This window comes from Dermacentor albipictus, chromosome 4, assembly GCF_038994185.2.
Source record: "Dermacentor albipictus isolate Rhodes 1998 colony chromosome 4, USDA_Dalb.pri_finalv2, whole genome shotgun sequence".
Taxonomy (NCBI): domain Eukaryota; kingdom Metazoa; phylum Arthropoda; class Arachnida; order Ixodida; family Ixodidae; genus Dermacentor; species Dermacentor albipictus.
The window spans coordinates 30,624,824-30,648,837 of NC_091824.1; the positions used below are offsets into that span (position 1 = coordinate 30,624,824).

At 44.5% G+C, this 24,014-nt stretch overlaps 1 protein-coding gene across 1 annotated transcript; it reads left to right on the forward strand.

The window, feature by feature from the left end:
- Window positions 1-11,457: 11,457 nt before the first annotated feature.
- On the forward strand, window positions 11,458-17,121 carry LOC135915212 (uncharacterized). Its single transcript, XM_065448236.2, has 2 exons — window positions 11,458-11,740; window positions 13,300-17,121. Exon 2 carries the CDS (start codon window positions 13,515-13,517, stop codon window positions 14,829-14,831), a length of 1,317 nt encoding a protein of 438 aa, XP_065304308.2. The 5' UTR covers window positions 11,458-11,740; window positions 13,300-13,514; the 3' UTR covers window positions 14,832-17,121.
- Window positions 17,122-24,014: the final 6,893 nt, after the last annotated feature.

The following is a 24,014-nucleotide window of genomic DNA, read 5'->3' on the forward strand; positions in this document are numbered from 1 at the left end:
GGCCACCAAGCAACGTAAGGGCAAATAAGAACGTGTGGAAGCACTTAAAAGGTCTGTTCGATTCATCTGCACAACTGTGAACCAGTTAACGGAGGTTCACAAGAAGTTCAGAAATTGTGCAGCTTGTTTCTGCGGTGCAGGCACAGCGCAACACTCGAAACGAATGGCAAGGTGCAGATGCAGTGCAGGTGTTACGTTATGCCCGATTAATGTGCACAGAGTGCGTACATTTGAAAGATCGTGAACTACAAGTATCAGCTTGTGGGCCTAACTACAAACCACACCTGTAGACACATCAGATGTGCGTAAGCGGGCTTTTAATGGTGCTTGCGCCCATGTGCTGGATTTTCAGCTGCACTGCTGCGTCGCACCTGTATGCCTGTATCAAGTCGGCACCGACAGCGGAGTAGGTGCGGCAAAATCATGAACCCGCCCTGCACCTTTTGAAACGAACGGAGTGGTTCAGCGGGCGCCACTGGAACAAATGGCTGGGTGCAACACGTCGTGAACTCGTTCAGGCGGTGCAGGAGAATCGAACGCACCTAAAGTGAAGCACATTCAGGGGCGCTATAACATAAAATGATTTCAAACTGTTTTGATTCCAATCTCCTGACATCAAATTTACGTAACCACTGGTGCAAGCATTGGGCGGTGACCTGCAGCGTGGTAACAACCCAATCAAACACTCTCCTCGTTTATAGGAGGTCACCTTTGTTCACTTTCAAAACCAATAACATTGCCTACACTCAGCGGTTTTTCTTATCTAATTGGCTGACAAGAGGCGAGGAGTACGGTCTAGTGGAGAGGGTTTAGATGGGGCTGAGCCAGCACAGTGAAAATAGATAACCGCATGAAGAGGGTGGTGCTGGCTTCTCCGATTGGTCCGCTTCACCTTACTTAGCTTGCGGTGGCTGGTCGAAAATTGCGGCGGCTTGCAACAGAAGGATAAGAATGCCGCTAAAACGGATCCTCAGCAAGGAAGAGTTGGCAGAGTGATGCTGTATACATGCCGCAAGGGCTCGATAACGTTTTACTGTCATGCAAAAAGGTTTATCATGTGCAAATAAATACATGCTGACCGGCAGATGCGAGTAGTGAGGGCCTGAGCAATCGGCGGGCAGTCATATTCTATTCCTTTCAGAACGGGGCAGTCTCTGGCTATTCAGAAAAATTTTCAGTTTTGTTCGGCATATTAATGCATTTTTTTCTCGCATACACGTCACTTTGATGCAGTGAGTTTTTGCTGTTTTGTGAGGTTGCGTGACAGACGGGCGAGGTGGATGTCACCCAATAACATTGAACCAATAGCAGAGGGCTAATGGTGAAAAGGTGTTGAATCAGGAATAATTATTTTTCTTTTGTGTGGTTTAATCATTCATTATCAGTGTGTACATGTATATCAGATGGAGAGCCATCACGGTTTTCGTGATGTCGCGTGACAGACGGGTGAAGTTTGGAGTGGCCTGAAAAAGTTTGGCCAATCGTGGTGGGCTGATTGCAGAATTGGAATAGAAAAGTTTCGAATCATTTTATGTCATAGCACCCCAGGATTCTACAGGGGGCCATAGAATTAGACTTCCATGCAAAGATGGCCAACCTCACAAGGTTCACACGGCTGACGTAATGAAGTCAACCTAAGCTGATCTCAACCTCCCAAAGTGATGCAACATTGGTTGGCTGTTAAAATTTTTTAGCTATGGCAATGGCAACCTCATGGACAAATTTGAGGTTGAGTGAGGTCAAATGCTCGGTGAGGTTATATTTCACAGCAGCTGATGTGCACATTTCCACCTCATGAATAAATATGTGGGAAGTTTTATGATTTTACTGATATGAAGGGGTAATTATTTAATACAATAGCCCCAGGCAGTAATCTGGAAGTGGGCTTCACCCCAAGCCACCTGAGGCTTTGTTTTCAATTTGTATAGACAGCTCTCATCACATATGAAGCATAGGTGTACATTTCTTTTGCTTTACTTCAGATGTGTGACACCACCGCAGTTGGATATCTTGCATCGGCCTGTATCCTCTGACCTTACTTTTAGAAGACAGTGAGTCACATGCCAAACTGCTTCCTCGTCGAGTATTCCTGCTCTAAACTAACAAATGACAGTTGCTGCCTCTCATTCAGTGTTGGCCAAAGACACCTAGCCAGAATTTTGGTACTGAACAATGAAACTAGGCAAGACAAACATACTTCTGGTATGTTGCCTGTAGGCAACAAATGTCAATAAAGGGTTAATGAGAAATAAATTAAAAACTGAAATACAGTAGAACCTCGTTGATATGATCTTCACAGGAACTGGAAAATAAAGTGTATCATAGGAAAATCGTATCATCCAACATATTATCCAACCAAATCGGATTTTCGGGAAAAGAAAAAAAAACAACATTTCAAAAAATGTATTAAGCAGAATCGTATCGAGGTTCCACTTTATAAAAAGAAACGACACTGAAATTGGCTGTAGAAAAGTTAGTAAATTACTAACTGCGCTTTGAAGCTTGTCACAATTTTTTCTAGAGTTTAGAAGTCTAGGACCTTGATTTAACGGAAGAAATGAATAGTCAAAAATTATTGTTACGGTGAAGGGAAGGAAGAAGTTGGATTAGACTAGACGAAGACCAAGTCTGGCAGTTGCCTGAATGCCATTAACATCAGTTGTTAACATACATTATTTTACACTTGTGGGCCTGCTTTCTTCCTGTAACATTTTGGTGGAGGTGCTGGGTACAATCACGGAACTTCGCAGCGGACATCATCTACCTGCCGCCACAATGGCAAATCAACCGGACAATACTGATGCAGACTCGGACATCAGTGTACTATCCCTCTCCGGCTTCCTCCATATTGGCAACGAGCAGCGGAAAGATCCTGTTCTTCGAACACTTATGGAACGCCTAAGCTCCTCGCCCAATGAGCCGTCCCTCCGGATGTTCACCTTGCGCGATGGAACTTTATACCGTCGCAGCGTTCGTCCAGACGGCCCGGAGCTCCTCCTAGTCGTTCCCAAGCACCTTCGACTCTCCTTGCTCCAGCAACTTCACGACGCTCCTTCTGGCCCGGCATTTATTGCTCTGTGCACTGTTATGTCGCTTCTTGCGACCTGTGTCAGCGCCGAAAGACGCCTGCTATGCCTCCCGCTGGTTTGCTGCAACCAATTGATATCCCTACAGAGCCCTTCTACTGGGTGGGCCTAGACCTCCTTGGTCCCTTTCCAACTTCCATCAAAGGAAACAAATGGATTGCTGTAGCAACGATTATGCCACGAGATATGCCATCGCACAAGCGCTACCAACCAGCTGCGCTACAGATGTCGCCGACTTCTTACTAAACGACGTCATCCTGCACCACAGCGCCCCTCACCAGTTGCTGACGGATCGCGGCCGCTACTTTCTATTGAAGGTCGTCAACGATGTGCTCCGCTCCTGTTCTACAGAACACCAGAGTGCTACCGCGTACCACCCTCAAACGAACGGCCCCACCAAGCGACTCAACCGCAAGCTAACTGAAATGCTGGCCATGTACGTTTACGACGATCACCACGACTGGGACGTAGCTTTACCATGCATCACTTTTGCATACAACTCGCCCATCACGACACTGCCGGATTTTCACCATTTTACCTGTTGTATGGCCGCGACCCCACCTTGCCCTTTGATATATTGCTACATTCCACAGTACAATCACCCAGCACTGGTTACGCTCGCGATGCTATTGACTTAGCCGCCCAGGCCCGAGAAGTAGCCCATTATCGCCTCACAGTCTCGCATGCTTCTCAAAAGCGACGCTACGACCTTCGGCACCGACTCCCATTTTTCACCTGGTTCCCTTGTCCTTCTCTGGACGCCTTCACGTCGCGTCGGCTTGTCGGAAAAACTACTTTGCCGTAATTCTGGTCCGTACCAGATCTTACGCCAACTTTCCAACATGACATACGAGATCGCCCCAGTCGGCCAGCCTTCAGTGCCTTCCAACGTCACCAGCGATGTTGTTCACGTCGCCAGGCTGAAGCCCTATGTCCCCCCATTCAGTGATGCTCTATAACTTGCACCGGGACGGAGCTACCCCGCCGGGAGGGTGACGTTACGGTGAAGGGAAGGAAGAAGTTGGATTAGACTAGATGAAGACGAAGTCTGGCAGTTGCCTGAACGCCATTAACATCAGTTGTAAATATAGATTATTTTACACTCGTGGGCCTGCTTTCTTCCTGCAACAATATCATGTAAGTACCCCTTTAAAGTTCAACATCTTGAGACGTAATATTTACCGAAGCCACAAGACTCTTGACAAAGCATGTTTCAGTCTTTCAGGCAAACCAAACATTTAGTGGTGCACCTTCAAATGGTGCAGTCAATTCTATGGACCTAATGCTTGCACCTTGCACACCTGCTTAAGCCAGAGGCAGGAAATTAGGACAACCTCCAAAACATTTCAATTATCTGTTTCTGAAAGAGAGAAGTGTGTTTTATCCAGCAATTCTTGACATAGTCAGAGTGGTCTAAAGGTAAAGTGACAACTATGTTCCTCGCGAAGGCCTGATTCACACAGGTGTTATCGGCCCCATCACGGTACACGCGTCTGTCAGGACAGAGCATTTCCTTGCCAATTTCTCCGCAGAAACAAGACGCTATCGACATTTGCTGATGCTCTAAACATCATCAGTATCCTGTGTTAGAGGAGAAAATGGTGTGAAAACCCTCTATTTTCACAGATACAGGTTCCGTAACATTTTGTGCTGAGACATGACAGGATGGGTCAAATGTGTGAACCAGAATGAACTTACAATGGCACTTGAACATAAGATAAGTTAGAGAAACATTGCTGTAAACAGATGGCAACACAGGTGAAAAGTTTTAGATAATGATGCCAAAGGACAGACACCATTGCTTGTAATGCTTCAGTAGAAGCACAAGGCGAGAGTTTCAAGATCATAAGCTGGATTCTAAACCACACAAGGCAAGCAAAGCCCACCTGCCAACTGTGTTCACAGCAGCCTACACATACTGTCAACCCACGTGACGTTTCTGTGGCCAACATACCATGGCGGTTGTGCCAGGATGACTGTGGACACAGATGGCAACGTAGCCAAAGCATTCTCGCCTTGAGTGCCTGCTGCATAAATCAGTCTTGCGTCTGGAAGCGTCCGCAACCTCCATGAAAGTGTTACAGAGGAAAAGAGATGCACCAAATATATTTACTGAATATTTACAAAAACTGTAGCAGCTGACAAGATAGTAGTTAGCATGCAAAATCCAAAAGTGTTCCCTTTTTCATCAGCCTTTTAAACTATGCTCTCTAGATCACTAGACTTTTATCTAAAGCAGGAACAATCGATCAATCCTCTTCGAAAAAAGACAATACAGCACTGACATGGGTACTCACATGAATGAGCCCACTTCATGTGTCGACCACTCGAATCTGTTTTAAACACAGGCCTATTTCCAAAGCTCCAACTGCAGTGCACTTGCTTTTATGAGATATTTAAATTAATTTGGGCTAGTTGATGGGTCTGAAACGAACGCACAGTGCAAAACAAAATATAGATGGAAGTGACAATGGTGCACAGAACTGTCTTCCAACTGTTTCTATTAGAGCACAACCTCCCTATAGCGAAGCAACATATAGGGAACTGACAGTTAAAGTGAAAAAAGTGCCAGTCCTGATTACACTCCCTTAGGGCATTCACATATTTTTCAATGATATCCCATTCATGCACTGCGTGCACAAGAGACTATTTAAATATGACAAGCCTTTGGTGTAACTAAGAATGATCAGGGGTTCCCTGCAGTGCGATTAGGTGACAAGTTTGGTTCAGTACATATTGATTGGTTTCATTGCATGGTATTTATATAATTGTTATTTTTACAATATATTTCGCCAACTGCCTAATGCGAAATTTGAGTGCAGCTCTATACATGTTTCCATTTTGCAATATATTGGCTAGCATGGACAATCTGTCTCGTGTGGCACTTCACAAACAAAGCAAAGTGTGGCGCAACTGCGTTGCTAATTGGAAGACCACGAGAGCAGCACATGGGTGATGCGTGGGCGCAATTCACAGCAGCTGCCGCAGACAGACCTCTGCTCATGCAGCGCTTTGTTTCCATACAGATGATGCGCACTAGTGTGGTATAAAGGCATCCAAGATTTAGCAGGGAAGAAGTTTGGGCGTGTTGGTGGGATGCATTCAGACTGGGATACATAGCGCAAAAAATTACACAGGGACAAGCAGAACACAGGACGAGCGCTAACTTTCAACAAATGATTTATTGCAGCTGGTGAGTATATATATACTCACTGGGACACCACTACAATAGAGCAGACTGAAGGGAAGGAGGAAAAAGACACTCATGTGACTACTATGCCCAAAAATTCAAGCTCTTTCCTTGATAAAAATATAGACGGCGTGCTAACGCACTCTTCACCTGCTCTGGCTATCTCAGCTGCTTCCACAATTTCCCTCGTAATCTTATTCCTGTGGCGATAGACAACAACGGTTCGTTCGAATAGCGGGAAGCATGGAGCCTTCGCGTCACACTTTCTACAATGGGCAGCCAGATGCCCATCTATTGCAATGCTCTCCACTTTGTTGCTATGCTCCGCCAGACGCACGTTTAAACATCTGCCCGTCTGGCCCACGTAGTACTTCCCACACGAGAGTGGGATCTTATACACAACATTACGGGTGCATGCAACAAAAGGATCTTTGTGCGCGGTAGCGCAACCAGGCTTTGGTTTCCTCATGGGAGAGCTCATCACACTCAACCTCAAGAGTTTGTTAGGTGCTGTAAACACAACGTTTACACCAGAACGTTGCCCGACCTTCTTTAGGTTGTGGGAAACCTTATGAAAGTAGGGAATTGAATCGTCAAAAGAAACTAACTTCACGCATGAGCGATGAGCAGAGAGCGGACTACGTAAGAGAAAGGAAAGAAGAAAGGGAAAAACGTAAAGTGGCGGTAATTCCCTACTTTCATAAGGTTTCCCACAACCTAAAGAAGGTCGGGCAACGTTCTGGTGTAAACGTTGTGTTTACAGCACCTAACAAACTCTTGAGGTTGAGTGTGATGAGCTCTCCCATGAGGAAACCAAAGCCTGGTTGCGCTACCGCGCACAAAGATCCTTTTGTTGCATGCACCCGTAATGTTGTGTATAAGATCCCACTCTCGTGTGGGAAGTACTACGTGGGCCAGACGGGCAGATGTTTAAACGTGCGTCTGGCGGAGCATAGCAACAAAGTGGAGAGCATTGCAATAGATGGGCATCTGGCTGCCCATTGTAGGAAGTGTGACGCGAAGGCTCCATGCTTCCCGCTATTCGAACGAACCGTTGTTGTCTATCGCCACAGGAATAAGATTACGAGGGAAATTGTGGAAGCAGCTGAGATAGCCAGAGCAGGTGAAGAGTGCGTTAGCACGCCGTCTATATTTTTATCAAGGAAAGAGCTTGAATTTTTGGGCATAGTAGTCACATGACTGTCTTTTTCCTCCTTCCCTTCAGTTTGCTCTATTGTAGTGGTGTCCCAGTGAGTATATATATACTCACCAGCTGCAATAAATCATTTGTTGAAAGTTAGCGCTCGTCCTGTGTTCTGCTTGTCCCTGTGTAATTTTTTGCGCTATGTATCCCAGTCTGAATGCATCCAAGATTTTCCTTCCTAGGAAACATCTAATGAAGCAATAGCTCCTAAGAAGGCCACTATCCAAAATAATCAAGAAAGGAATAGAGAAAAATGTCACAGAAAATCGCATCAAACTAGGTCAGAGCATCAAAAATTGACCAACATTCTAGGCCTTGCCCTTGGAAAAAGTCTTGCAGCAAGGTTAATTGAGCACAAATGATATACAGGTATTCTATGGAGTGATGTCAAGGCTCGAACACTGAGCTCTGCTCTTCTGCAGGACCTTGGTGATGCACATTTTAAATGCCATTCTTCTGGCTACTATGGTTTCCGGGAAAATTGGTCATCTTTAAGAGGACAGGACACCACCATAGTACATTTTCAGGCATATTACTTGCACTAGCATACAGAAAAATTAAGGTTTACTGACAATGAACATTTGCGGCAGGACACAATAGCAATGACAGTATTTGGCAGGATGTTTAGACAACAGACTAAAGAGAGTGGACTGGAGGTGAAACCAGTTCTTTTGGTGAAGTATTTAGCTCGGCTTTAAACAGTGCATTGCTTGCACATAGGGTAACATACCTGTCATGTGCAATTTTGTAACAGTGTACTAATGATGGAAAATTCTGATCAAAACCACACAGTGGTCTTAAAGCATTGTTTCGTGCTGAGTACTAAGTAGCAAGTTCGGTATTCCCGCACAGCAGCCAGGTTAATGAGATCAAAAATGGGAATAAAATGTCAAACCAAGTGACAAAGCATGAAGCAAGACCTATAAAGTTTTAAAGTTCTTTGAGTAGTGTGTGCACCTTGTTGGCAAATGTGTGAACTTTCGACGCATAAAAAATGTTGTCATTGGAAACAACTTGTCAAAGATAATCACTTGTTTATCAACAAAGCGAGTTTTATCACACATAAGTTCAAAAAAGCCTGCTTAAAAAATGAAAAACACCAGTAATTTTGACCTTCTCTTACATTGAACACCCTGTGATTAAACTGTCTATGGCATCTCTAGCATGTCATGCGGACCAACACCTAGGCAAGAGACAATGGCAGCAACTGCTGCAGAATAGGCGAAAGCAGAGAAAACAGTGATGGCACGAAACAGGCTGTAGCATTACAAAAAGAAAATGCACAAGTTTGATGAAAAATGATAAAAAAAAATACAATTCAGAGCCCTTCCACTATGTGAAGATGGAAGACCAGCTGAAGCTGTACTTGTTGACAAGTATATTGAGTTATATATGGTTAATTGCTATATTCATTAAATAAAGAAACACACACAACTTCGTTATCTTTGATATTCTATTTACTTTGTTACCATGGTAACCATTGCTTTGTGGTCACTGTGATATACTGCAATTGGTCGCCGATGCTTTCGTGCCCACTCCCGCTTCTGTTTGCAAAGGTGATCCTCACGGGCACGCTGCTCTTCATCAGTCATAGAGCAGCTATCCGACATTACGGATCTGCAGACAAGACGGGTCTGGCTATAGCAGCTGTTCGTTGCCTTCACGCTGTTGCTCACACCGGTGCTCTTAACATGCACATCGTTCTTCTTCAGTATGGACTAGACGCGTCCTGGCCATAGCAGGACCAAAGTAAAACTGCTGATAACGTCGCTAGAGCGATGTCGTCTTCACAAGAAAACGAGGCACAGACATTGGTGGGTACACAGTGACGTTTTATTATTCTGCCATCCACTCCAGAGCCACTGAGCACTGCTGGCGCACAGCAGGCTACTGTGGATTCAATTTTGTCGACGCAACTTTTTTCTACACACCCTGTCGATGTATGCACTATTGGTCGTGGTCAGAACCTAGCCATATACAGCTTCGCTGTAAAAATAGCAGGGGAAATGGAAGCAGACACGTTCAATGTATCACAAAGGAATGCACCAAGCAAAAAGATGTGGTTTCTGCAGCACAAGCCAAGACCTTGTACAGCTTGTGGCAACAAAATGCAGCACAAGCAGATAGCTCAATCACTTCGCAGTTGTTCTAGCCTTGTGAACTGGAGCAACTGGCTTTCCTGTCCAGGAAGCACGGGCAACGACACTGCACACATGTTGGTAATATCAAGCTTTGATACAGACATAGTAATGTGTGGTGAGGAATTAAGTGTAATCTTTGTTTCCACTTCTGCATGAATTTTGTGGAAGTGCTGGAGGGTCAAGGTTTTATACAGCTATTAATTTATGTATGTGGTCTAATAAACCATTGCAAAGTGAATGTGTGGCATCAGCAACAGATAGCCAGGCACTATCACAAAAAGAAGCAAAATAATGCTGGGTTGTCGAAAGTTGCAAATTCTGGAGGAGAGAGAGAAAAGGACAAGACAGCATCGATCGATTGGACATGACTGAAGGCATGCACGGTATGTCGAGCAAGAAGCAGACAGAAGGAGTATTAAAGAAACGCATGAAGGAGAAGCCTGACAGTGTGTGAAGGCAAGAGCATCGCATGAAAAGAAAAATTTGAAGAAAGTAGCAAATGAATGGGGAGCTCAGATGCCAAGGAGCAAGAATTTTCTGCTAGAAATGTTATTGCTGTTGTGCCTTAGCCCTGGTGGTGCAAATGGAAGGTGGAAGAAACAAGTACAGTACAAGTTGAAAAAGTGCTGTGGCAAGAGTGAGTGGCATTAGATCGGTGCCTCATCAAAATGATTGAATTTGCAGTGCTCATCTGCACTCAACAAAGTGTGCTAACCTGTGCTGCTGGAAGTGTGCGAGCTATCTCGAGATGAAATGTGCAATCAGCCAGCTCTTCCAGATTCAGAAAAGACTTAAGACCAGAGGAAAATTTCTAAAACTACAAGACAGCAACCTGATTTGTTAAATCATATTTTGGATGTTTCCAGTAGAAGCACTTGCACCAACGAAAACTAAGTTGCATTAAATGTTGGACTTCAGAAAGTGCATCAACACTACACCAACGATAAATGCAATTCCACTACATGGATAACTTGCCTTGTATGAAAACATTGTTTTCACCTTTTGCTCTCCTGTTCGCCACATAAGCATTGCGGATTAAACAAAGTCTCACTGTTTCGTGCAATGCGTTTGTCACTGGCTGACCACAGAGACGCCGAACAAGTGTACTGGCAGGCAGAGCTATTTCGCATGCGGTTGTAGTGATCTGAGCCCTTGTTTCGCCCACATAGAGCGCCCCGTATATGAGCTAGACATCGTAACAGGAGGGATTATTAACTAGCCAATATCAGTGTTACTGCACAGCTTTCACAAGGGTCTACTGCTATGAAATTGCATGACGACCACTTTTCTTTTGCATACATTTCTTCCGTATTCATCCGCAGGGCGTAGTGTTTTGCCAGTGTGGCTATACAGCTCTCACAACGATCTACGGCTCAGATTGCATGACGACGCAAGTTTTATACTTGCGTTCTCAGTTACATTAAGAACTAATGCATCGGCACGGCAGTTAATTCATAAACTGTTTCCGTTCCCGCGATTCCCCTGAAGTGAGTGGTATGCTGACCTTGATCAACGACACTAATGAACAATGCATCGGCACGACGTAATGCTTTGCCACTAAAGTCATCCGAGAAGACACCTCACTTCCAAACGTATCCCCTTGCGACTATAAAATTTAATATGCTACCGTCGCAACAAAATAGAAACAAACTCACATCGGACGCGGCTTCTTCCGCCTTGCCGGCCACGCATCCTGTCGATTCTGTGCTGCAAGCTCGGCTAGGGACAAACGGAACAAACGGTTTTCTTCCCCGTAGTACCTAAACGACGAGAAATCTTGAGCACCAAAAGTCCCCACATTTCTCTCTCGCAGCTACTGCTCCTCGCGCGTGCGCAGAAACAGCGGTGAAATCCATTTTCGATGTGCTCGTTCTGTGATCGAGCTGCCATCGGCGATGACGATCGTCGCTGCGAATTTTGCAGCAAACTGTTCATACAGAGGAAGAACATGCTGCAACACATCAGGAACGTTCACAGAATGGCCGTGGATGTCAAGAAATTGATGAAATGCGACGTATGTGGCACTTCCCTGCCTACAATGGAGAAGTATTCGGTGCACCAGATCGCTGCGCACAACTTCGAGGCTGACTACGTGCACCTGTGTTCCGGAACAATAAGGGTGAGGAACAGTTTTATTAAGTTTATTCTCAGTCATCGTAAGCAAATGACGTTTATACGCAATATTATATGTCGGACTTTTTTTAATTTCTTGTTGCGCAGTGTGCCTCCAAAAGCAGTTGTTTACACCTTGCGGACCTTTGTTTTTTCTTTCTCTTTTCTTTCTCCATCTGTTTCGCGAAGAGTATCTTTTGCGCACGTGCCTAATTTATTTCCTTGGGGTATGTTGAAGTTTGTATCCTCGTTAAATATAATTTGTTTGTTTATCCATCTATATATGGTATAGTCATGTGTGCGCGCTCCCAGCGATGCGCTACATGACATACGTTTGGCATGGTCTGCTTTCCTGCCCAGCAAGTGGAGTGAAATTTGACGTTTGCACATCTTTTTTTCTTTTTTTTAAGCGACAGGAGTAAGCTGTTCTGCGTTCTGACGTTGCTCTGTGCCACATGCGTGCGTGGCCTAGTCTTCGCCTCAATGCACGTTGCAATGCTGCAGAGACGCAGAACCGGGACCATACTTGAATTTGCGGATGTCGCCGGGATGGTTTCCCAGCGTATTGTTGGCAAACTCTTTAGTAGTACATTTCATAGAATAGAGCGAAATCTGACGCTCGCGCACCCTCCCCCCTTCTTTTTTTTTCTTAAACGAGAGGAGGGATTTGCTCTGCGTTCTCACGTTGCTTAGCGCTACTTGCGTGCGTGGTACAGTCTTCGCCTCAGTGCCGACCGCAATACACTTGCAATTGCGGCTGTCAGCGGCTTGGTCTCCCGGCGTACTTTGGGAAAATTCTTTAGTAGTACCACAGTCCTTCAATTGAAGGACTCTGGTTGTAGATTTCATAAAATAGAGCCAAATTTGACGCACGCGCAATCCTTTTTTCTTTAAGAAGAGTGTGTTAGGAGGCTACTTGGTAAGACATCTTTTTGTGAACTTAAACTGCGCTTGGGAAAAGACACCAACGTAGAAGAAGACAGGACGAACGCAGACTAGCAACTGGTTTATTGAAATCACACATAATGCTGCCTCTTCGAACCAGGCGCATGCCCAAGCCAGATCATAACCGCGTGACCATGGAACACTCCCTCGCCAAGCCCCTATCTACAGTAAAAATTCAAGCTCTTCTTGAAACGAAGGAGCTTTTCAAGAAGAAACTGAGGGAAGGGATTCACACTGTTCTAGGGCGTAGCTTGCACCACGTGCTCTCTGTTCGTCTTTGTCTTATCGTAATAGCATTGCTGTGAATGTACAGTCTGATTCAATATTGAGGAAGGAGTGAGCATAGATCACGCTTAAGTTTCATACTTGTTTCTTATTAAAACAAAACTAATATGATAAATTTTTTGAAGTTATGGCGCATTGCATATTTGAAATTCAATTTTAACAGAAATTTGAGCAATATCAATGGTGACCTCATGACACAGTCGAGTTGAAGGTGAGGGAGTAAAATAAATGCTACGTTAGCCTGTCTCCAAAGCCTTCAAAGTGATTATTTTTGTTTGCATCTCTCTCCCCAAAGTACTTGTCACAATCTAATGCTATATTGTGCTTTTATTACAGAATTTCATGAACGGAAAGCAGAAGAGGGTAGCCAAAACTGCTGGTTCATTTTGACCAGGGACCCCAAAAAGCTGGGCAGTGGAGAGACAAGGATCCACTATTACTGTAATAGATCAGGCGAGGCAAGGAAAAAGGAAGGTCATAGTGACCGTCGGGAGAAAAGTCAGGGGAGCTGTAGGTCTGGTAAGATATGTCTTTCATTTATTACCATCACAATGGACAACACTCAGAGTCCGACACCTGAAAGCACCACTTATGGTCATAAACCAGAAATTCAGCACTTGGGAATGAGTGACAAGGAAAAGGCCAGCGTAGCAGAGAACCTAGAAAGGGGTGTGCCCATGAAAACCATTCTAAAGCGAATAAGAACATCTGTGGCATCCAAGCTGAGGCCAGTGCACTTGGCAGAGTGCTCAACCCTGCATAACATCAAACGGCAGTTTAACATTGCTGCTCCTGAACGTTGTCACACTAATGACGCTGTCAGTGTAGACATGTGGGTGCTTGTGATGAAAGAAAAAGGTGAAACACTTGTCTGCCTGTACAAGGCACAAGGTGCAGTGGACCCAAGTGGTACATTTTCTTCAGCAGACTTTGCTCTTGTTCTGATGACAGAGCCTCAGAAGGAGCTACTAGAAAAATTGGGCCCTGCAGGGACTGTATGTCTTGACTCCACACATGGAACTATAGAGTACCTGTTTGAGCTGACCACTCTTCTGGTGCTAGATAAAGTAGCATCAGTTGTAGCTATAGCTTATTTCATCTGCAACCAGATGAACGAGCAAACTTTGACAGCATTCTTCAAATATCTGGAGTCGGCCATGGCCAAAAAAGTGGCCGCTAAGACATTGATATCTGATGATGCCTCGCAATTCTACAAAGCATGGTCCAGGGTCATGGGTGCCGCAAAACAGAAACTTCTCTGTGCCTGGCATGTGGATAACAATTGGCGTAAGAAGACACTCGAGTGTGTAGAGAGACAGCTAAGGCCACATGTTTACCATAGTGTGTGGCTACTCTTAGAGTTCCTCGCGGAAAAGGCATTTGAAGATTATTTTAAGCAATTCCTTTCTAGTGAGGAAGAAAAACTGAGGGACTTCCTCAAGTACTTCAAAGACCACTATGCAGTTAGGCCGCAAGAGTGGGCCTATCGCTTTAGGACTAGAGCAGCTGTCAACACTAACATGCACCTTGAGAGCAAGCACAGGACGTTAAAGCATACTATGCTGGAGAGAAAACAGAATAAGCATGGTGACAAACTAATTTCTGCCCTCATGGACTTGACAAATCATTTTTTAATCAAAGGGGCTAGCCAGATAATGAAAGGGGCAAAGGGTAAGGAGCTGAGAACAATTCAGAAGAACCACAGGTCTGGCAGTGAAATGGCAGCTTGTGCCAAAATAAATGAAGATGGCATATGGACTGTGCCATCTCAGTCTATTAAAGGGCTCTCATATAAAGTGTCAAAAGTGAAAGATGGTGCTTGCTGTCCTTTGAGGTGCAAGGAATGCGCAGTGTGTGTGCAAGCATAGTCACTGTGTGGTCATCGCTAATCCAACTAGCAGCAACAAGGCCCATGAGAGCTCACCCAAAGAAGCATGTGAGGCAAGTCGGGCATTGCACATTGTATGGAGTATAACAAAGCTGGAAGCAGCCAAAGCACTGTCAAGCTCAACACTCTTAAGAACAAAAATGGACTCAGTCAGACAGGCAATATTAGATGGTGAAGTCTCTGAGGGTGTGGGTGAGAAGGCAAACAATTTGTTTGAGCCAGTTTTCATGCTTGTGGAAAGTGAAAGTGACCCAAAAAGAAAGATGCCAGACCATTCAAATGAACCAGCCAACAAAAAAGTTGTGCACCTGTTAAGATTTCACTCTACAAAAAACCCTAGATTGTCGCAGCCATCATCTAGCCTTTCAAGGCCCACTGAAGCTCAAAAGGAAGTCCTTAAATAACAGCTTAGGGACAGCAACATAGAAACTGAAGAGATAACCACGTCAGCAGGGCACGATTACTGGTAACAAGCCTCCAGTGCAGTTAGGAAGAGAGAAGCGGTGCAGTAGTGCTGTGCTGTCATGCCTTATAGAAGCAGGTTGAGCGCATGCATATAAACAAATCATGACATGTGGTCTCTGATGATTAGCCCATCTGTTTTTGTCTGTGGTGTGCAGCCATATGTCACAGCTGGATGGTATGTGTGTTAGAGCACGAGAGATGCCTCCATGCTTGTTGTATGAGCTGCTGGTAAGTGTTCTGTGAAAATAGGTACAGACCCAGTGGTTATCTCTGGTACCTGGGAGCTGTTGGATAGTAGTGTGCTAGAGCACGCCTCCATGCTTGTCATATGAGCCGCTGGTAAGTATGTCTGTACATAGGAAGCGCATTGGACGGTGTGTAGTGTTTCAGTGTGCAAAAGCCTCCAATGTGTTTTGCTACTTATAAATTTGTGTAAGCACTCGGTAGCGCAGTAGTCAAGATGTTGCACTGCTGAGCTCAAGCCTGCGGGTTCAATCCCAGCAAAGGTGGCTGCATTTCAGTGGTGGTGAAATGCAAAAAAAAAAGCGTGTAGTTGAATTCAAGTGCACATCACAGAACCCAAGGTGGTCAAAATAATACTGAGTCCCGCACTGTGGCATGCCTCATAATTCGATCTAAATGTTGTGTTCCATGTGATGTTCTTTATTGCCCATTTGAATAAACTTTTATTTTTCAGATTACCAAAATAGAGGGTATATGCAGTGGTGTTGTGTGCAGTCTGGATAAGTTGCTCTGGTCATGAGCACTCCATGAAAACTTCTGCATATTTGGCTGCAGCAGACAGTGTCATAATGATAGTAAAGACTATGCAGAAAGCTTTAGGCCACTCTACATATCAGATCAGTTTAATATTGCATCCCTTATGGTGCTTATGGTGGCAGAATAATAATTGGCAATGCTTCCTTACACATTTAATATTTTTCTTTTTTTCTTTTGGAAGAGCAACCTTGGAAGAATAATCTACAACAATGCTCCTACCTTCTCTTTCACTGTCTCCCCATTTCTTTTCTACACTTCAACTTCATTCTACGCACTATCTTATTCTCCTCTTCATCCTACATTGACGGTGTGCGAAGGTGAGCTAAGCGTGCATAAAGATTGCTGTGCAGAACTTAATTGCAGCACTGACGAAGACAAATCTTTGTCAAAAGGTTCATTATAGCTACATTCCCCCTCCAAACACTGTTTATCACTTCAAGCCTTCATATTCCAGTGAGCTTTTGTCTTGTTTAACATTTGTAACAGTCATACTATTTATTACTATCAATAGCCAGCATGCATTTAGCACTGCAAAGTGCTGTTTAGAAGGCGTGTGAGTTTCTACTTCCCTTATGATAAATACTCCAGACATTCAGTCTCTAATTTATGAAAATCTTTCAAACATTGCCAGTGATGACCACCATATGGGTTAATGTCGGCATGGGACTGAGGCTTTCCCGCAAAAAGAACAGTTATGTTTTGCTCATATCATGTGACTGACAGTTTCTGCTGTAATTTTTGCACTTGTCAACTGCACTGTGAAGAGTTCGTTTCTGTGAATATGTGCTGGCCTGATTCTTCTTAATCACGCATTTCAGATATTGTGCTGCGAGATGAGGAGGTGTAAAATAAAAACACCGTGTAGATTTCACAATGCTTTTAAGAAACCACGCAAAGCTTGGAGATGAAGCATTACATGCAACTTGAACCAAGTGTCTGGACACAGCAAGTGAAAGTTGTTTTGTCGTGAGTGAGGGTGTCGGTGTTACTTGTAACTGCCTTTAAATAAAAGTTTGTTTCAAAACAGTGGCTCAACTCTGTGTTCCCCCGGTAAAAAACAAAACCATTGGGATTTGCAATTCTCTTTTTAAACATAATTGACCAATATGAATAAAAAAAAACTTTATGAATCAAGATATAAGCTTGCCATACCATGGAAGCACTTGAAACTCCTTTTGAGAAGTTTACTCATACGCGAACACATTATAGCAATTATTTTCAATCGTATACCCACAATTTGCCTCGTCACCATGTCAAGTTTCAAGGCAGATTTTTTTTTAGACTCCAAGAAGCCGTATGCTTAATTCTATCCATTGTTTACTATTGCATTTGATTTTCTATAACAAATAAAATCGAATTCTCCATTGATTGCACCGACGCTCACGTTATAATTATATGCTATTATTATTGACTAGTCTTTTATATATATTCTTGAAGGGTGGGGGCTGCACTGGTAGCGTTCTACGAATTTGCGGCGCGTGTTTGTGCGGGTAAACTTAAGCGCAGAATTTTTTTTTTTGCGCGTTATGAAAACAATGCACTGCAGGTATTTTAATTAATGCAACGAGCTGTATGAAATATCAGTCAAGGGGTTGGAAACATCGCTATAGAGAATCCCGACTATTTTTTTTGCGTGTGTGTATTTGGAGTTGATGCACAGTTTTCTTTATTCACTTATTTTGGCTACATTGAATAAAGAAACGCGCTTCCGCGCGCTTGTCGACTCGATCGCAAGGGGACAGCCTAATCAACATCAATATGTTGATTAGGGAAACAACACGTTCATTGGAAAGGAAAAAAGAAACCGAAAAGCTGGTGGAACAAGGAGATACGAGAAGCGATCGCCGAAAGACAGAAAGCATCTCGAGAGCACAGGCAGGCAAAGAAGGCGCAGTTGCCACAAGATGAAGTAACCGGTAAATGGGAAATATACCGGGAGAAAAAGTCTATGGTTCAAATACTGGTGCAAGCAAAATTAAAAGGTGAAAGTGAAAGTTGGTTGTCAGAAATACGTGAGAAAAAGAAGGCCGCACCTAGAATATTTTGGAATCACATAAAATTATTAGGCAGGAAATCAACAACAATACAACAACATATCCTAGACGAAGATGAAAACAGACTGGAAGGAGAAGCAGCAATAAATTACATCCAAAAAGTAACAGCCGAATCTTTCCAAGGCAAGGACGAGGTTGTATTTGAAGAAAAAAAGAGCATGAAAGAGACCCAAGGGGGAAAGGAGCTAGTGCTTACAAATTTAAACTGGAAGAAAGCGGAAGAGAAAATTCCTAAGCGCACAGCCACAGGGCTAGACGAGGTTCCCGTTAGGCTGATAAATGAACTGGGACCAAAAAGTAAGGAAGCTCTCGTGAAAGCAGTTGAAAAAACTTTAAAAGATAGACGAATACCAGACAGTTGGCGACAAAGTAGAATGAATTTAATTTATAAAGGTAAGGGGGAGAAAGACAGAATCCACTCGTATAGACCGTTGACCATTACATCGGTAATATACAGGCTAGCAATGCAGGCAATCAAATTAAAGCTTCAAACATGGGCAGAAAATAATGGCATTTTGGGAGAGCTTCAGAATGGCTTTAGAATAGGTAGGCGTTTGGATGATAACTTGTTTGTTCTTACTCAGTGTATTGAAATATCAAAAGCAGAAAGCAGACCGTTGTATGTGGCCTTTTTGGACATTACAGGAGCATACGACAACGTAGACCGCAGCATTTTGTGGGATATTCTGGAAGGGGAAGGCTTAGGTAGCGATTGTATACAGCTTTTGAGAGAGATTTACCTAGAAAATACTGTTTGCGTTGAATGGGAAGGGATGAGGAGCGCGGAGAAAGTTCATATCAACAAGGGACTGAGGCAGGGGTGCCCTTTATCCCCGCTGCTGTTTATGATGTACATGGTGAGGATGGAGAGGGCGCTAGAAGGAAGTAATATCGGGTTTAATCTCTCATACAAACAGGCAGGTACAGTAATAGAGCAGCAACTCCCAGGTTTATTTTATGCAGACGACATTGTGTTGCTCGCAAACAACCAAAGTGATTTGCAACGTCTGGCTAATATCTGTGGACAGGAAGGCAACAATTTAGGTTTGAAATTTAGTGTTAGAAAATCAGGTGTTATTGAATTCAATGAAAACAGTGAACAGACAGTGGAGATACAGGGCCAAAAAATACCTCGGGTAACAGAATATAAATACCTTGGTATATGGATAAACGAAGGCAACGGATATATGGAAACACAGGAAAAAACCATAACAGTCAAGGGGAAGAGAAATGCAGCCATAATGAAGCACAGAGCGCTATGGGGATACAATAGGTACGAGGTCCTCCGAGGTATGTGGAAAGGGGTAATGGTTCCAGGACTTACTTTTGCAAATGCGGTTGTTTGCTTTAAATCAGGGGTACAATCAGGACTCGACGGGAACCAAAGGTCAGTGGGTCGCCTCGCATTGGGCGCTCACGGGAAGACTACAAATGAAGCTGTGCAAGGGGATATGGGCTGGACTAGTTTTGAAGTGAGGGAAGCTCGCAGTAAAATTGAGTATGAAGAACGGCTGAGGAATATGGAGGAAAGTAAATGGGCTGGGAGAGTGTTCAGGTATCTGTACAGGCAAAACATTGATTCACAGTGGAGGAAAAGAACTAGGAAGCTTACCAGCAAGTATGCGGCCTGTGGGGTGGGCAACACAGCAACAAAGAAGGTCAAGCGGAAAGTCAGAGAGGCTGAATTAATCTCATGGGTGGCGGCAATGGAAAAGAAACCTGCCATGAGTAACTACTTAAGGGGAAAAAACGAAATTAGGAAAGAAACCATTTATGATAACTCAAAGGGAAGCTCATTACTTTTCGAAGCGAGATCGGGATGCCTTAGAACACGCACGTATAAAGCGAGATATAAGAAGGAAGAAGAAGCATGTGCTTGCTGCGGTAAAGCTAGGGAAACGACGGAGCATATTTTATTAGAATGTGAAGACATCTATCCAGCGGTCGATTTAGGCACCACTGGCCTCCTTGAAGCCCTTGGGTTCAGCGGGAGCAGTGGTAAAGCAAACAGGTCCGCAATAGACATCAGTAAGAGGCGATTGGAGGATTGGTGGAAGAAAAGTAGGGAAACGACAAAGGACGGAGACGTACAAAAGCACAGTTCGCAATAGGGTATCAGAAAATTTGGACGTGGTAGTTCATAGTGTGTTTTTTTTTTTCTCATGGGTTAACCTAGGTAGGATATTAGGCAGCATAGTAGCAAGAGTTTGGTGGCGCAAGCCACCGCCCCGTTCCAAAGGGGACGCTCATAACATCCATCCATCCATCCATCCATATCAGCAGCAATGGCGGATTTTCGCTTGCCGTGGCGCTTGCGAAGTTTTCAATAGTTTTCGCCTTTTAAGTGATTCTTTTGCGATTTTAACGTGTGGAGGTTCATTGTACGTCTGTTTTTTCAAGTTTGGCATGCGTTTTAACACATGTGAAGGTGTAGTCTTTTCTTCTTCAGCGGATATATGTACAAGACCCCGTTCACTGTCTATCAGGTAAGATGTGTACGTATGCTACACGCAAGCGTAGTGCTTCATTAAGCCACAGTGCACTACAAAGTTAAGCATGAACGGTACACAAAATTCACAAATTCTAAGTATTGCCAAGAACAGCCATTGATTGGCGAAGTTCTCACAGGCGTTGCAGAAGTTGTTGGGCGCGGCAGTGCTGAACGTAGCGTTGTTTTTTTACTAGTAACAACGTGTCGCTACTTCATATTATTGGCGGCGTCTCCAGGTCACCAAATCGGTAACGGGGACACCAGAGCTAGAACCCGGACTGGTCCATGGGTTGGGGCTCGCCGAGGCCTGCGCGTGCTAGTAGTATATCTATGATGCCCGTAGGCTGTGTGTAAGTCGTACTTCCCGAATTTTCTGACGCATTTTAAGATCAGCTGTCCGCTATCGCGGACAAAAAAGCAGGAGTCAGGGTGGTCCGTGGGTTGGGGCAACATAACCTGCTTCCAGTTTGGGACCGCCCTGCTTCCAGTTTTGATCCCTCCGCTACCCCTTGGGTACCCTGCCGCCTCCTTGATTATAATCTAATGCTCTCCTGAGGCCTCTGTTTGCCGGTTACATGTGCCCTCCTGGAGCAGTACTTGTAAATGAATCCGATCTATCGTCGCAACGAAAAAAGCGCCCCGCGACTTCTACAACACCAGTCAGAACCTTGCCCATTGGTTTACCTATGTGTGGCCGCAAACACCTGAAACTCAATGCCAGTTCAACATATTGGTTGGCAAGGGTGTCAGGTCGTTGCTTTGTGTGGAATCGGCCTTTTCTCAATTCTTAAGAATTTAACTGGAATGCACCTGACCAGTGCTGCTCTGTGGTGCTTGCCACCAATCCCTTGGACAGGGAAGACATGGGTATCCCTGTGCATACACTTAATACGCAGTGGTGTGACCGCTTCCTTTGGGAAACTACCACGTTAGCGATATTGTGAGCGCAATGTGGCTTTCCTTCATCTTCCTCATCCGTACGTAGTGTGTCGCTTCTTCCTCGCCATAGCTCTAGCTCGGCAAGAATAAAGCGGTTCCTTAGAAGTGCTGAAGGTGCTGGGGTTCTGCATACCAAGGGCGTATAAGGTAACAGTGCTTGTGCCTTTAATATGTCGCATTCGATCATTTTGAGACGTGGTGGTGTTCATGCGTTAGCACAATTCCAGGACATCCACAATGTAAGAGGTACATGATTCTCTAATTGTATACTCTCTCCAGGCCTTTCTCACAACCTCAGCACAAGTACTGGGAGCATAAAAAAACTGACAAAGCTGGTGCATGAATGTTGCCCAGTCAGAAAGATCTGGCTCTTGGATCAAAGCCAATTTTTTTTTTACATTGTAGAGGCAGACAGGCATGCTGTGAAGTTTCTAAGAACTGTCCCACCATTGCTGACTCTGTTGTACATTTATCAAACCACTTGATTCTCACCAAGCTCAAGCTATGGTGACAAAGACGCGCCACATGCTTTACAGTCACATATTGCACTCACAATACATCTGTTATGCCAGTTTGCCGAAATGAGCATGCACAGTAGTGACGAATTCACTATGCGTGCACAGGGATTTGCCTTTCCTGTCCTATGGGCTGTTGGCAAGCATCACAATGCTACACTCGTCAGGTACACCTCAGCTTTCAGTATGTTTACATTCGGTTGCATGAACATGGAGGGAGTGCGTTCGCTGTAATCAGTACCACACATTTTGCTAATGTAGGCTTGAGTGGCTTTCCCATGCCTCCACTAAATAGTCGGAATACTTCCATGTATGATAGAATGATGAGCATTTAACCTCCAGGCATGCAGCAGTCTTTACACCACTGCAAGGCAGAAGCAGCCTTCTCACCATGTTTACGCTCAAATAAATCCCATTATTAAGGCATTTTATGGGCCTCCCAAACCGCCTGCACCACCTGAATGATGTCACTTGTTGTTGCACCTGGCTGTTCATTTCACTTGGCATCCTCTGTTCGCACATATTCGTTTCCAATAATTCAAGAAAATTGCAGGGCTGGTTCGCAATCTTTTCTGTTTTCCTTATTTTTTATGGCCTTGTAAAACTGAGAAACGATAATGAAAAAAAGAAACAAAGGCTGCCTTCCTGTTCACCAGTGAAAGCATTGTTGCTTAGAAAGAGGCGCAGAAAAAGATGTACTATATGCATGTCGGACAGCCTGCACAAGGTTTTATCTTTGTCTCTTCAAACATTGCGTACCTGCGTCAGTGGACTCGCTGTTCTGTAGCATTATCCCTGGCAGCGGAAGCACTGTCCCAGAGCTCTAAAGAGTCATCGGAAGCACAGTGCTAAACCTTCATCCTTGAAATGTGAAGAATGTCACTGGACAGGACGAGAGATGACAAGGTGAGACTGATTGGGGCAATGTTGTGGTGATGGGTGCCACCTGGTTGAGCGCACAGTATGGTCCCCTGTCCTGAGAAAAGCTTTTCTGGGAGCTCTACACAGTGGAAAGGGGACCAGAGAAGTACAAGAGCACCAGGGGAGAAATGAAAGTCGCATTGTGAAGCATGGTACTGTCATTTCTGGTTGCTTCATGACGTAGTAATGATAGTCGCAGCACAATATTTTCAATTTATTCTGGCAACTCACGATATGCAAGTGAATGCTGCTTACTCTGATCATGTGGCTGCGTTTCAGTGCTTGGATATTTAAGGCCACGTTGCAAAATGCACAAGAGATTTATAATCGACTTCGTATACACAGAAAATACAAGAACAGTTCTAATAGCACTGAAAAGACAGAGCATTCACGGCGTCGTTCAAGCTCAGTGTCCTTGAGCGTGCACAAGAACTAGTCTAACTGATGTTATGACTGGCCTGTGTGGTCAACGATTTGTGTCGCGCCACCAAAGCAACAGCGAAAGGCTCGACCCTTTAGATACGCCGAGCCGCCTGCAACCGTTGGAAAACGCCTAGGAGGCCCCAATAGCAATAAGACCTTATCATTTGTGCAGGCATTTTCACCTTCTTACCCACGGCTTGCACAACACCCTGATGTCTGCTTAGTCTCCACAGTGTTGTCTCCCTTCAGCAAGTGGGACGATTAAGCTTCGTGTGTGCATTCGTTCTTTCTCTTCGTCCTCGGCAGGGAAGATGCCAGCGTTGTGTGGATGTGTGTGTGTGTATGCGCATGTCAGTGCCTTTCCTTCTACTGAGCCAGTGGGGGTTAGAAAATTCGTTGAACACTTCCATGTATCGAGCGGCAGCCGCCAGCGTGGAGAGTGTTTTCTCTCTCCTTGAGCGAGGGTATTCCAAACACTATAAAGGACGTCTTCGCTAATGGACTTCAGCCTTCAGTTTTTGAGCAAACTAGCATGTCTGTCGCTCACCATCGGGAAACTTGCAGAGTTGACCACT